This window comes from Gavia stellata, chromosome 17, assembly GCF_030936135.1.
Source record: "Gavia stellata isolate bGavSte3 chromosome 17, bGavSte3.hap2, whole genome shotgun sequence".
Taxonomy (NCBI): domain Eukaryota; kingdom Metazoa; phylum Chordata; class Aves; order Gaviiformes; family Gaviidae; genus Gavia; species Gavia stellata.
In genome coordinates this window covers 21,566,659-21,581,489 of record NC_082610.1, presented here as the reverse complement: position 1 = coordinate 21,581,489, position 14,831 = coordinate 21,566,659, and the positions used below count along the sequence as shown (strand labels likewise).

General features: G+C 39.9%; 1 protein-coding gene across 3 annotated transcripts in view; it reads left to right on the top strand.

Moving 5' to 3' along the window:
- Positions 1-9,367, top strand: part of CPT1A (carnitine palmitoyltransferase 1A) — a 30,476-nt gene extending 21,109 nt beyond the window's left edge. For 2 of the 3 annotated variants that reach the window (XM_059825685.1, XM_059825684.1), the window contains 4 exons: positions 4,092-4,244; positions 5,336-5,440; positions 7,456-7,548; positions 8,799-9,367. In XM_059825685.1, coding sequence (XP_059681668.1) covers positions 4,092-4,244; positions 5,336-5,440; positions 7,456-7,548; positions 8,799-8,885 — 438 coding nt within the window. In that variant the 3' untranslated portion in view covers positions 8,886-9,367. The remainder of the gene's footprint in view (positions 1-4,091; positions 4,245-5,335; positions 5,441-7,455; positions 7,549-8,798) is intronic. The other variant, XM_059825683.1, reaches the window with a different exon arrangement.
- Positions 9,368-14,831: the final 5,464 nt, after the last annotated feature.

Below are 14,831 nucleotides of genomic sequence, written 5' to 3'. Positions count from 1 at the left end.
ACAGGAAATAAGTTGTTGCTCTTACATGTTGATTTCAGCAGGCTTTTTAATCTTTCATGTGATGTTTTGATTAGCACACAAAGGAAGCATGGTCTAGGGGAAAACTTCTTGGTTTGGAAAACTTGGACAATACTGGTTAAAATGTTTGCTCTCAAAATGGAAGGGTGGAAGACAGTCGTCTTGAGGGCTCTCTGTTCTTGAATCCACTGCTAGTCACAGTTTTCACAGATAGAGTTGATGAAATAAATCATTACATTTGCAGGTTTTGCTAAGCTGAAGGGGGTTTCCAGTTCTTCGGAGTCAATAACAATTTGACCTGAAAAAGAGGATTTTGTTAAATAGGAATGTACTCAATGTACATCCAGGCCTGAGTAACAGCTGCATGGGTAGAAGTTCTAATGAAAAAGATCTAGGACTATAATAATCAGTAACTGAACACTGACATAGCAGATTCAGTGCTATGGCATTGGGAAAAATGGAGCCCTCACTTTAGTTAGTCTTGCCTTTTATTTTTAGTAGTCTTTTGTCTCTGCACTTTTTTCCTAGTACAACATTAGCTGGGGTGGTGTGTCCAGTTTTGGACAGCACACTTGAGGCATGGATGGATTGGAGAGAGTCTAAAGGAGAGCAAGAAGGATGGATAGAAACCTCTGAAGAGGATTTGTGAGGAGACTTTGAACTTAGTTATTCTTATCTAGTCTAAAGAAGAGAGAACGCTGTGGAAGTGGTAGGGAGCCAGGTTGGGCTCAAGAGGATAAAAAGGCTGATGCAGAGATGATGGGAACAATCTGTTCTCTGTCCCAAGAAGTAATGGACTTAAATTTCAGAAAGAAGCACATTAGGGAAACATTTTCTGCCAGTAAGGATGATGAGTAAGGAGGGAAATGGGGAGAAGCCTGAAACAGATTACTTGGGGAGGTTGTTTTTTCACTTTGAAAATCTTTAAAAGTAAATCACATAATGGTCCTTCAGGAAAGAGTTTTAGTTGATCAGATCTTAGGGCAGAGAAGTCTAAGCAGATGAACAGCTGAGGTTCTTTCTAGCCCTGTGATTCTACGAATAAATGTTACTGCAAGAAAATAGATGCACAGAGAAAGAGAGAAACTTTTTTCTCCCTCCTCTTCTCAAAGTTCTATGTAGGTAGAATCCCCCTGGATTTCTCAATATGCTGTGCTGGGACCTGTGATCAGACCAATGCAAGTCTGGAAATCCAGCCATGTAACTGTATGGCACAGCTACTGTACAACTAACCTGTGTATAGAGAGTAATTTTAACATAGTCCTAATGTCAGAATTAACTGCTGTTACATCTCTGCAGTTAACATCTGCATTTTTGTTAACGGAATAAGGTAGGCCCATACATGGCAAGATCATATATATATAGCAGACTTCACTCTGCTCACTGTTTGATTTTTTTTTTTTTTTTTTTTTTTATGGTTACTACAAACATGATTCTTTTTCAGACCTGTTGATTCATTACTGCCCTTCATCTGGAACAATTAGTGACAGAGCAGAGGAACCCTGCCTTCATAACACAATCTTTAGTTTTTCTGTGTTATGAAGATTATATTATATGCATTTACATATTATTTTAAAAAGAGTTGTCTGCCTTTACTGCTTGCTTCTGCTTTTCTCTGGGATTTGCTTAGAACTTTTCCTGAGCACTTGTATCCTCCATGGACTATCCACAAAGCTTTACTCCTGAATGCCAATGATAGACATGCTTAGCATGACTACAAGTGATTTATTAGTTTCTCATGCTGGAGGCAAATAGGCTGGTCACTGTGTCCCGGATAAGTGATGTAAAATGCAGTGATGCTGGAGATAAGAAGTGACAGGTTGCCATATACTCAGTGTGTTGCATTCCACATTATAAAACCTTAACAGAATGGCTATCTAAGTGTTTTCTTTCAGCCCTTGCAACATTCATACAGTGTTCATAGAATCATAGACTATCTCGAGTTGGAAGGGATCCGTAAGGATCATCGAGTCCAACTCCCTGCTTCTCACAGGACTACCTAAAACTAAACCATATGACTAAGAGTGTTGTCCAGAAGCTCCTTGAACATGGACCGGCTTGGTGCCCTGATCGCTTCCGTGGGGAGCCTGTTCCAGTGACCCACCACCCTCTCAGTGAAGAACCTTTTCCTAATGTCCAATCTGAACTTCCCCTGACGCAGCTTCATTCCATTTCCTCGTGTCCTGTCGCTGGTCACCACGGAGAGGAGATCAGCTCCTCCCCCTCTGCTGCCCCTCTTGAGGAAGTTGTAGACTGTGATGAGGTCACCCCTCAGCCTTCTCTTCTCCAAGCTGAACAAACCAAGTGACCTCAGCCGCTCCTCATAAGTCTCTCCCTCTGCAGGGCTGCCCTCCAGCCTCTCATCCCCCCGTTTGTACGTATAACCAGGATTATCCCATCCCAGGTGCAGAATCGGCACTTGCTCTTGTTAAATTTCATACGGTTGGTGATTGCCCAGCTCTCAAGTCTATCCAGATCTTTCTGTAAGGCCTCTCTACCCTTGAGGGAGTCCACAGCTTCTCCTAATTTAGTATCATCGGCAAACTTACTTCATGTACATTCGACTCCTGCATCTAGATCCTTTATAAAAACATTAAAGAGCACTGGCCCTACAATGGAACCCTGGGGAGCCCCACTGGTGATGGGCTGCCAGCCTGATGTAACCCCATTTATTATAACTCTTTGAACCTGACCCGTCAGCCAATTGCTCACCCAATGCATTATGGACTTGTCTAGCTGTGTGCCGGACATTTTGTCCAGAAGGATACTGTGACAGACAGTTATCAAAAGCTTTGCTAAAATCCAAAAAAACGCACATCTACTGGCTTCCCTTGGTCAAGTAGATGGGTGACCTTGAAGTTAGTTTAAACAGGACTTTCCCCTCGTGAACCCGTGTTGGCTGTGACCAATGACCATGTTGTCTCTCAGTTGTTTTTCAGTAACTCCCAGAATAACCTTCTCCATGATTTTACCAGGCACTGACATGAGACTGACAGGCCAGTAATTGCCTGGGTCTTCCTTCTAACCCTTCTTGAAAATTGGGGCAACATTTGCCAGCTTCCAGTTGACTGCGACCTCTCCAGATTCCCAAGACCATTGAAAAAATAATGGAGAGAGAGGTCCCACGATAACATCGGCCAGCTCTTTTAGTGCCCTGTCATGAATCCCACCAGGCCCTATAGACTTATGGGCCTCCAGCTGGAGCAGCAAGTCTTGAACAAGTTCGGAGTTAGCTGGGAGCTTATCATCCCGCCTGATCACAGCCTTCCAACACAGGGCTCCGGGGCTCCCAGGGCCATTCATCAGTGTTAAAGACCGAGGTGAAGGCAGCATTAAATGTCTTTGCTTTGTCTATGTCTCTCTTTGTGAGGAGCCCTTTTTGTTGAACTCTAATCAAGCTTTGGCTGCATGAATTTTCTCCCTGCAGTGGTGAACACCATCTCTGTAGTCCTCCTGTGTTGCCTGTCCTTGCTTCCAACATCCATCTCCTTTCCTTTTCCTCCTAAGTTCTAGAAGATGATCCCTGCTCAGCCAAGCAGGCCTTCTGCCCCGCTTGCTTGACTTCTGACACTTTGGAATTGCCTGCTCCTGAGCTCTTAAAAGAAGACTTTTAAAAAATGACCAGCATTCATGGACCCCAATACCTTCAGTGTTGTCTGTTTGCCTTCTAAAATGGCCGTTGCAGTTGCAGCTTTTCTTAAATCATGTTGAGACTTGCTCTTCTATAACTTTCTAAGACCAGTGCCTCTAGAAACTAAATATACAATAATGTAGTAAACGTGGGTTGTAATCATGTTTAATTCTGGGATTAGATCATACTTAAAATACAAATTTGTTTTCATTATGCACTGTTTACAGCAAGTAATAGTTGACACTTGCTAATACCTGAAATTAAATACATGAGGTTGAAAAGCCAGAGGGTACTACTATTTGGTGTTAGCTGCATGCATTGTCTTGTACTTGACCCTCAAGTGCTCTAGGCTTGAGATCCATTGCTGTAACTTACTTTCTGCACCTCCATCCTCAACCCAGTTCACTTAACTGATTTTTCTTCATCTTTTTTTCATTGTTAGAAAGAAAATAAGCTTAAGTTCTTTAGGATTGCTGCTACCAAACATCAGCACTTATATCGTCTCGCCATGACTGGTTCTGGCATTGACCGCCATCTGTTCTGCCTTTATGTGGTATCCAAGTACCTTGCTGTAGATTCTCCTTTCCTTAAGGAAGTAAGTGACTTTTATTGATAACTATTAATTACAGTAAATAATCCTTTGTTTACGTAGTGTTTTGTGGTATCTGCTTACATACTTGTAGAACTCTGGTTTTCCTAAGAAAAAAGGTAAGATTTTAGCTAGCATTGCTTAACATCTGCTGGTAGATTACAACTTAGTTTCATTTTGCTTTATGTATACAATTATTAATAAACCTATAGTAAGGCTTTGTGTGAGCTTTGTAGTGTAATACATGTTATTAAGGATTCCAAGAAAGATATAGTCAGTGTTAAAAAAAAATTGGTTGCTTGTGTTTTTTACATATTTTCAAGGCAGCACAACAAAGGCTGTGTGTTTTCTGTCAAGAATGTTCTGTTGGAACTGTGACAAAATAACTTTAAGTTACTGAGAGTTAAAGGAGCTGTATATTGTGATTTTTATATTTTTTTCATGTACAAAATTAATGTCACTGTTTATTACCTTAACAAATGCTTTATTACTTAAACTAGATTTTAAGGTTGGGTTTTATAAAAGTAATTATATTGCACTTGTTCATGTTTTCTGATTAATTAAAAAAAGTGTTCCAGCTTGCCTCCAATTTAAGCTACTCACATTTGTCTGTTTGCCCTCCTAAATGTGAGTAGTGGCTAAGTCAAGAATAAAACAACTTTCTACAGTTCCCACAGACTTCCAAGATACATGTGTATTGTTAGAGATTTTACAAGCTTCTAACTTGATGTAGTATCTTACTGGGATTTGAATATGACCATTAAAGATCATCTTGTTAACAAGACCTGTTATGCAGAATTTACCAGGCTATAAACCAGATTCATCTGTTTTGAAGTAGCATTTCTAGTGAAAGAACTTCCGTTCTTTTTGAGGAATTGATGTCACGACCTCATATGTTAATGGTTTGCATATCAGGACAAGTTTAGCTGTTTCTTTTAACCTTCTTAATCGTTTGTTCCATGTAAACGGGAACTGGAGTTATCCTTAATATTGTTTTATTGAGTGCTTTCTAACTTATCTTGACTAGTTTTTGAGAAAGTTGCATGTTCTTAAACAGTGTGTTATACTTGTTTGCATCTCTTTCATATCTAATAAAGGTTTTGTCAGAGCCTTGGAGGCTGTCAACGAGTCAGACACCACAGCAACACATTGATCTAAAGAAGAACCCTGAGATGTTATCCTGTGGTGGAGGATTTGGACCGGTATGTTTGCTAAATACGAGTACTCCTTTAAAAACAGTTTCATTTTGAATATGCCAGTCTAAAAATTTCAGATCTGTAATACCTTAATGTTGCACATCAAAGGTGCAACAAATGCTTTTAAATGCATGTGTTTAATGCTTCCCCATGATGTGGATGTGCTCAGAAAAATCTGAATCACCTTTTTCTCATCCCACTACACGAATGGATTATTCTTAAAGAAATACACAGTTATCAAATGTGGTACAGGCCTCCATGGCAGAGAGATCTGATAAAGTGGGGGCTTTTATCACATTACCTATGCCCAGAGCTTCTGTACATCAGGCTGTTATTACAGTGACAAATGCCTATTACTTAAACTAGATTTTAAGGTTGGGATTTGTAAAAGTAATTATACTTGACTTGTTCTTTATATTCCCTGATTAATTAAAAAATATGTTCACGCTTTCCTCCAAATTAAGCTACTCACATGTTCTGTTTGCCCTCTTAAGTGTGAATAGTGGCTAAGTCAAGAATAAAACCACGCTCTACAGCTTCCGTAGACTTTCAAGAAACTGGTGTGTTGTTAGAGATTTTACAAGGTTCTGATTTACTGTAGTATTTTACCAGGATTTGAACATGGCCATTGATGATGATATTGTTGTTAACAAGATCTGTTAAGCAGACTTTATGGGGCTATAGACTAGATTAATCTGTTTTCAAAAAGTATTTCTATTGAAAGAACAATGAGAGAGATCACAGGACTGCTCTCTGCCACACAGAAATTAGGATGACAGGTACAGTGTATTTTGTCTGGTTTGTCAAGCTGGAAGTTGTTTTTTGTGGGTTGGTTTATTTATTTATTCATGTTTCTGATACAGCGTTCAGCAGTTCATGAAGTTGGAATGAGTTTAAATTGCAGTATCAAGGAAGCCTAGTTATTGCAGTGCTGCTCATTCATGAGAAACTGGCTTGCTCCAGCCGATTATAAAGCCAGTATTTAGAATCCCCCAAAAGGTGTGGTCTGGCAATAAAATAGGTTTTTTGCTGCAGGAATTTCTAACACTTTTTTCTTTTCATTTTTGCTAATGCTACATTAACTGCTTCCTTCTTACTATTTCTTTATTCCTTTAATTTCCTTCCTTCAGTTGTCTGCCTTTCCAAATAACCCTGCTTACATTTCCCTTCATCATTTCTTGTATCCTTACAAAAACTGTGCTTTGGTTTGCTGAAGTAGCCCGGAGATTCAGTACATCAGGCTTTCCACGCGTGTAGTGTTTGTTGGGTTTGGGGTGTTGTGGTTTTTTTTTTAAGCATTCTGTAGAATATAGCCCTGTAGCACTAATGGAGAGAAGACTATCAGGCTGCTTAGCAGCAGTGGCAGCAAAGAGCTTGAAAGCTGTGATCCTTTGAGTTAGGAAAGAGAGGAAGGAGGATGGCAGCAGGATAGCCTGTGTTTACTAGGCATACCTGAAACTTGGGACAGTTAATGCTGCTAACGTTGAAATTGGACCAGAGCTCTGCTCATGATACACGTGTTTGGAATCGTACCTTTGCTGTAGAATCGGATGATTTTGCCTTTGGGCAAGTTTTCATAACACAAGGCTTGTATACTCCATATTTATATACTGTATTTGTTTACATCTGCAGAGTGATCCCATGAAACAGGATGTTTAGGTATACAACTGAACTATTTCATTCCTTTCTACTTAAGCACTGAAGCTGTACAGCTGCTTAGGACCAGACCTTGATAGAAGGTCTTTGAACAAGTATTCTATTTCAAAATACTAAAGCTGGGAAATACTACAGGCATATATTCAGAAAATGTTAATTCCATGCACTTCAGATGAAACTAGAACTGTTTCCTTAAGTGGGATCAATCCTCAGAAATGATGCATTAAATGTGGAAGCTTAATTTTTGCTTGAGGAGAAATTCCAACTGATTTTAAAAACAGCACAGTAAGAATTGTGTAAGATAATTTAGGAATGGAAGGAAAAAGAAGATTTAGAACTTGTTTTTCTCTTCTTTCTTCCCCTAGGTGGCTGATGATGGTTATGGTGTTTCTTACATTATCTTGGGTGAAAATTCCATCCATTTCCATGTCTCCAGCAAAATATCTTGTTCTGAGACGGTAAGGGCCAGTCCTTTCCTATGGTTTAATAAATCTGTTCTGTTATCTGCTTATAAAACTGATCTATCTACTCATTGCCCAAAAAATTTAGTATCACTTGCAACATACACTTACAGTGTGTTTTTTCTTTCTCAACATGTGCTGTTTTGTTGGGGTTTTTTTTTTTTGCTTTGATTTGTCTCTGGCTACAGTTGTAAAGACAGAGTAAAATGTATGCTCCCTATTCTTTAAATCTTCTTGGTTTAAATAATACTGAAAGAAGCTGGCCCATAAGTTGTAATCTGTGCTTGAGAAATAATTAATCATTTATTAGAATAACTGCAGTTGCGGAGGCCTGCTTTGAGTAAGCTTCAATTCATCCTTCCCTTTTAGATTTTTATGACTTTAATAAACATGCTGAGTTTGTCCAGGATTACATAGCTGAACTAGTTTTTCTCTTTTGACCTTAACTTGTCCGAGAGATCTTGGTGCCTTTGGTTAATCATTAAAGATTAGGAAGTACATCTTTGTTTTTTCATAGTTCAAATTGTTCTACTTTAAGTTTCCCTGTATTTTTTTACTTATTAGTCAAGTTAAAGGTCCACATAGAAAAGGCAGCATTTCATGTATGTGGCCTTGGTATTAGTAGGGTCTTTGTAGTAGGTCCTGTAATGTAGCTAATAATTTGTATTTGTAATCTTAATTTCTTCCTTCTACCATTCATCTGACTCTTAGAATAAACAGAACAAGTTCATAGTTTGTTTACGTTTAGATAATTGTGATTTTCATTTTCAATACTTCATGTAATTTTTCAATGGCAAACGATTCAGGATTCTGATAGGAAGTCAAATACAAAATGTTTTTCTGTTCTCTCAGTACTTCTAGGTCATTAGTCATACGCTTTCTGAACATTCTTTTGTTTTCTGAAAATTAGCTTTTGCAAAATCTTGTATAAAAAACCAATACTGAAACCCAGCTATTTTAAAGTAATAGAAATGCATCTGATTTCAGAAGGAGATGATCTCAGTTCTGTCTGTAGGAAAGTAAATGCTTAATGAAGAACTCATTAGTCAGTAATGGAATAAACCTGGATTAATGTGTATACAATTAAAATTTTTGTGGTTTAAATTCCCCATTTTCTGGTAAAGTACATGCCCTAATTCCGAAAGCTCCAAAATTACAAAATGTTAAAAGGTTCCTTCTTTTGCCTAAAAGATAACTGTTGATTGACAGTACAAGTCTTTGGTTTTGTTTTTTGTTTGTTTTTAAAGGATTCTCATCGTTTTGGAAAAAACATCCAAAAAGCAGTGGTTGACATCATGGGTTTATTTAACCTTAGTAAGAACTGTACCAAGTGATTTGCCTTATTGGTGCCAAGCGAACTCCTGTTGTTGGGATGAGAACTCTTCTGAATGGTGACTGAGAGCAAGGTTTGTAGCTGGCGAAGAAACTGAGTCCACATCTTCATGATCACCGATGAAAACCTTATCAGTGTATCGAATGGGGGTTTTTTTTCAGTAGTTCGGAAGAGTTTATTTCCACAAAGGATGCCTTTTGAAATCTTCTGTGTTTCTAGGGATGAAGTATAGTATCATTGCATGAAGTCATGTGTATTCTAACTCCTGCAGTTTTCTCTTAATTTGTATAGACTTGCTCTTTTTTTACTTAAAATTAGTCTACTTGTATTCCAGAATCAAAGGGATAAAACACACCGTCTTAAACTCAAATACTAGAAAAAGTTCAATTTGCTATATATTAATAGCAGAATGTTCTTCAATGTATCTGCTGGCTTATGTCAATGAATGACAAAACTTGTGGCTGTTTACCTTCATTGGTTTTGGGGGGGTTTTTTAAAGGTAATTTCTGTAAAACATACCAAAAAAAATCCCTGATATAACCCACTGTAACATACCAAGTCGTAGAAATTTTTTTGTTTTGGAAAAAAAAAAAAAAACATTGGGTAGTGCTACATTGGGTAGTAAAATGTGTCACCTAATCAGTGACAATCATCACATTTTTCCTATTGCTTACAAGCATGTTTGCCACATTGTTGATTTGATTTCTGTGTAAATAAATGGACCTGTGTGCTTGTTCATGCAAGTGCCTTAAAAAAAGAAAGATCCTAAACCCAGGAAAAAATCTTATGCTGGGAGTTGGTTTTACATTGTCTCAGTGGTGAACGAGGTGAAGTAGTAATAATGCAGATCCAGTTTTCAAATTGTAAGTTAGGTTGATGTGGCATAAGTAGACTTGAATATGTTGCCATATGGTGCAGTTGGGTTTAAAGCTCTAATGAAATTCTCCCAAATGGCAAAGATCAGTCCCTATGAAATGCAGGAGTAACTTCATTTCAGAGCTACAGATACTCATGTGTTTATTTTTGGTGCATGGTATTGGTAGTCATTTGAGATAAGAGTTTCTGGTTCCCAGGGAATTTCAACTGAGGTTGACGCAACCTGTTGGATAGTCTAGGAAGCAAGGCTGCCTGTAGAGGCTCATCGAGTGCAGCTTGCCTGCTTTCAGCCTGGAAGGACCACTGCCACGTTGCCAACCATCAGCATGAGAAGGGCGAACTATTAAAGCCATGGAAAATAGCTCCAGAATGGGAAAATCCTAGCCTTCTCAAACCTCTCCTGGGAGACGCTCTTGGTCAAGCACAGTTTCTGAAGGATACAAGGCAGGAGGGGAAAGCTATTTCACTCAAAAAGGAGCATAATGTTTCCAAGTGCAGAAATAAAATGGCTACTAGAAAATGCAGTAACTTTGTGCGCGATGCTTCTCTTCCCCAGGCTTTATAGGTGTGGTTACTTTTTACATCCTGCAATGCAGTAAAGTGTACCTGTTAGCGCAACAAATTTTTGGGCTTTTTTTAATGTAAGGTACATGGTGTTTAGTAATCCAGTGAATACAGCTCCAGAGCTATGCTGATTTTAAAAGGCCTTTGGGGTTGATCTAAAACTTCTCATTAGACTTTGAATGTTTTCTGGCCAGTATTTCTAACTTTCTATGCCTCTTCATGTTGGTGGTTTTTTTTTTTTTACTCTGATCTAGCTATTAAAACACCTGTATATGTATGTTTGAGGTGGGAAACCTCAAAGATCCCAGATGCATACTTAAGCAAATACATGCTTATATAAATGTAGGAACCCTCACAGGAATTGGCCAAAGACCCTCATTATTTGATTAGGTACAGTGTGTGGGGAAGGACACTTTGAAATAAGCCTTAGTGTGCCTGGTAGACCTGGCATTTATCAAACTACTGCAACAATTTTATAGTGATCTATTCTTTTGGAGCTGCAGAAATAATGCACTGTTTATTTTTTTTTTTATTGACCACTGACCAATCTGTGCTTAAATTAACATTACGGCATATTAGCTTGTAGGATTTTCTTTAAAAAAAAAAGTTTAGATTTGACTCTCAGGTTTTAAATGTTTCAAGTCTAATTGTAGTTAGTGCAGTTATCAATGCAATTTTACATTCTTAGAGAGTGAGTATAATTGGCACAGAAAGCTGTTTTTTATTGTAAATGTTTTAAACATTTTGTGGTGTTAAATGTATCTTTTTTTAATTTGGGATAGATCATAATTCCTAAACAGATAAGACTTTATTTCATTTTCTTTAAAATGTCAACAGCATGTAAATAAAATATGCTTTTTGGATGTAAATCTTAGAAATCCGCAGTGAATGTAGGTTATTAATAAATAATTAATTTAAATCTTGATGTTCAATATTGTGTACATACAGTAAAACTGCTTGCTTTTTTGCTCAAAAGCCATAGGAATGTAACTGAAATTACCTAGATTTGAATGAACCTTCTAGTACAGTGTACTTTATAATAAAGTGTTCATATTCCAGAAAAAAATTATTAATTTGTTACTAAAACCTTGACTCACTTATTCTCAATTAGTGATTTAAGAGCTTGAAATTAGGGTTGAGTAGGTGGTAAAAGACAGGTCGGATGATAATAAATTGACCTGTGCGTTAAATAGCAGTGTGGAATGGCTGGAATACCTCGAATGTGCATTTTCCACATTTCTTATTCCAGCTATTTCATGCCAGAATTTAGATGCTACCATTGTTCAGGATTAACACTATTCCAAACTAAATGTTCTTTTAAGGCTTGGGTTTTGTGAGGGACTAAGGAAGTGCGTGCCTGACCTTGAAAATCATGGTTCTAATTCAACCAATTGCTGTCTTGTACAAACTACATTAATTTAAGCTAGTTTTTTTTATCTTGTTCAATTAATCTACATCTATGGTTGGTTATTTACATCCAACACTTTGTCTCTAATTTTTACCCTCTTCTGTGACTTCAAAAAATAAAATAAAATTTCACAATCACCACTACTTAGTACAATGTTTAATACCTTTTGTATCTTCTTCCCAGTTCCCTTGCTGCTCGTTCTGGACTTGTGAAATCATTGTTATTAAATCCAGTTAGGAATGGTAGTAGCAGACTATTCAGTTTAATTTAGGAGTGATTTATACATGTCTTGCTAGTTAATAGGGAATGTTTCTTTTTCAGGTTCAGTAGAAAGAACAACATAGGTCTTACTTTAGATGAGCTTTTTTCATGAGATCCAAATAACTGCTGGAATGTTCTGTGAAACACCCTATCTGCAAGCTAGTAGATAGCACTGTTTTGATCTTTGCAGTGAATAATCCATAGAATTTGAACGGTAAGGCAGCGGAGAACTAGTTCAGGCACAGAAAGTTAACATTGTTAAAATGGTATTTGCTTTATCTGAAGATTCCCAGTACCTGAAAACTCCTTTGAAATTGTATTAAAACTGGGGACTACTTTGAGACAGTTGAAGAGGATTTTTTTTTACCCTTTAAAGGTTCATGTGCTGTTTTTTGAATTCCCGCGTAATAAAAAAAACAACCACCAAAAAACAGTAACAAAAGAAAAAACCCACACAAACCCCCCAAAATAGTTTTGTGTGATAGACAATTTGCACAGTCGTTCAGCTTGCTGCTTTTCTGGATGTTGCAGCCTTCGCTATGTGAAAGAACACAGTGATTTCAATTTCACACTTCCTTTCTTAGATACTGTTAGCTCCTGGTTGTATTTCGAATATCTCCCACCGAGGCTGGATACTGAAGTTGTAAATTGATATGTTCAGTCTGAACAGAAATGCTGTGTGGAAACTTTCTAAGCACAGAAAATACTGATTTATTTTAGGGGGTTTTTTTTCCCCCTCTCCCCTTTGCCTGTTTTCAAGGGTGGCAAAGTGTAAGATGCATCTTAAGCTCAGAAAATGTTGCTGTAGTTGTAAGTGATGCGTGGGATTAATCAGCTTCAGATGAGATCAATGAGTTGGGAAGTACTAGAATAAAAATCTTAGCTGTTAGATGAAACCTTTGGGAAGGGAGGAGAAAGCATGGGGTTTCTTTGTTTTGTTTTGTTCTGCTTTTCCCTAACTTTCATGGCTGCAGAGCTGGGGCCGGTGGGGTGGAATTTTGTAACCAAAAGTGTAAGGAAAAATTTATTCCGGTTTCTTCTTGGATTAATTGTATGGTATCTCATGGATGAAAGGTAGCTTGAAATTGTTTTGCGTGGTTTTAGTTGCTGCGTTGGGGTCTTTTTAAAGACACACAACTTCTTAAAAATGAAGATGTTTTATATATAAAAGTTCAGGTTCAATTTCTGCTTTCAAGGAAACCATCTTCTAGCTTAAATGGTCACATGTAGTGGCCTGGCAGGTTTGGAGTGTTTTCTAAACTCTGAAAACTTTATGGCACTGGGGTGACAATTCCAAGACTTACATAGCGAGTTGTAGAAAAGACTGTAAGAGCAGAAGCTGGAAGGCAGCTATTTCACAGAATGGTTGAGGTTGGAAGGGACCTCTGGAGGCCACCTGGTCCAACCACACGGTTGCCCAGGACCGTGTCCAGATGGCTTTGGAATATCTCCAAGGATGGAGACTCTACAACTTCCCCGGGCAACCTGAGCCCGGGCCCAGTCACCCGCACAGCGTAAAAGTCTTTCCTGATGTTCAGAAGGAACCTCAGTGTTTCAGTTCGTGCCTGTTGCCTCTGGTCCTGTCACTGGGCACCACAGAAACGAGCCTGGCCCCATCTTTGCACCCTCCCATCCACTTTCTATCTCCAGGCTGAGCAGTCACAGCTCTCTCAGCCTTTCCTCACAGGAGAGGTGTTCCACTCCCTCAGTCACCTTCACGGCCCTTTGTTGGGAGCCCAGCACCGGACCCCACGCCAGGCGCGGCCTTACCAGCGCTGGGTAGCACTCTTCTGCGTGGGTTACAACAACTAACCTCTTACTCCGTACCGCGGTCCTGGTTAACCTTTGACTCCTTGTAATGCGAGAGAACTTCCAAGGGAGACTATACTTTAAATGCAAAACAAACGAAGACTGCGCCCCACCACCCCACCCGGCAGGACCCGCCCGCGCCCGCCGCTGCTCTGCGCAGCGCGAGCCCCGCGCGCGCTGGCGGGGGGGCAGGCTGGAGGCGGTGCTCCGGCGCATGCCCGGGCCCCGTGGGCGGGTGGCGCGCGCGGCCGCCGCTCCCTGCAGGGCGGGCGCCGGCTGCGGGAGAAGGTGAACTGCCTGGGGGAAGGGGCAGCGGCCTGCCCGCCGCTGAGGGCCCGGGGTGGCGGTGGGGCCTCTCCCTTTCCCTTCTGCCCCGCAACCAGCGTGGCGATGCGTGGCGAGGGGGTAGGGCAGCCGGGGCTTCCTACCCCGCCCCGCGGATGTCCCGGAGCTGGTGGCGGTTGAGGGACGTGGGTCAGGGAGACGTGAGCCTTCGGGGGGCTGCCGTGCCCCAGGCCGGCCAGGGAAGCTTGGGTAGCTTGGCCCTCCCCATATTATCTCAGGGTAAATCCAGGAAGAGTAGCGAGGGCAGCGCAGGTGGATCTTGGCCTATGTCTTTTTAATGGTGGCCTTGTGGTACTTTGGGTAGGGGAGCTTTGGCTTGCCTTGTCTGCACCTGGCAATAGTGACACGCAGAGTACAGCTAAGGTTTGGTCTTGATGTGCTACTTACTGATGCAAAGTTAGAACAGTGTCATTATAGCTGTCTAAGTGTACTACCTCACACCTGATTGCTTCTTTTTTGACTACTAAAGCCAAGTAGCAAAATTCTGATTTAAGTCCGAATGCTGTTAATGTGTTTCAAAGTTACAAAGAATGCATTCAAAAACACATGTAGACATAGCACTGCAGGACATGGTTGAGTGGGCATGGCGGTGTTGGGTTGGTGGTTGGACTTGATGATCTTACAGGTCTTTTCCAACCTCAGTGATTCTGTGATTCTGTTCTTATGGTAAAAGCAGCTTGTTTG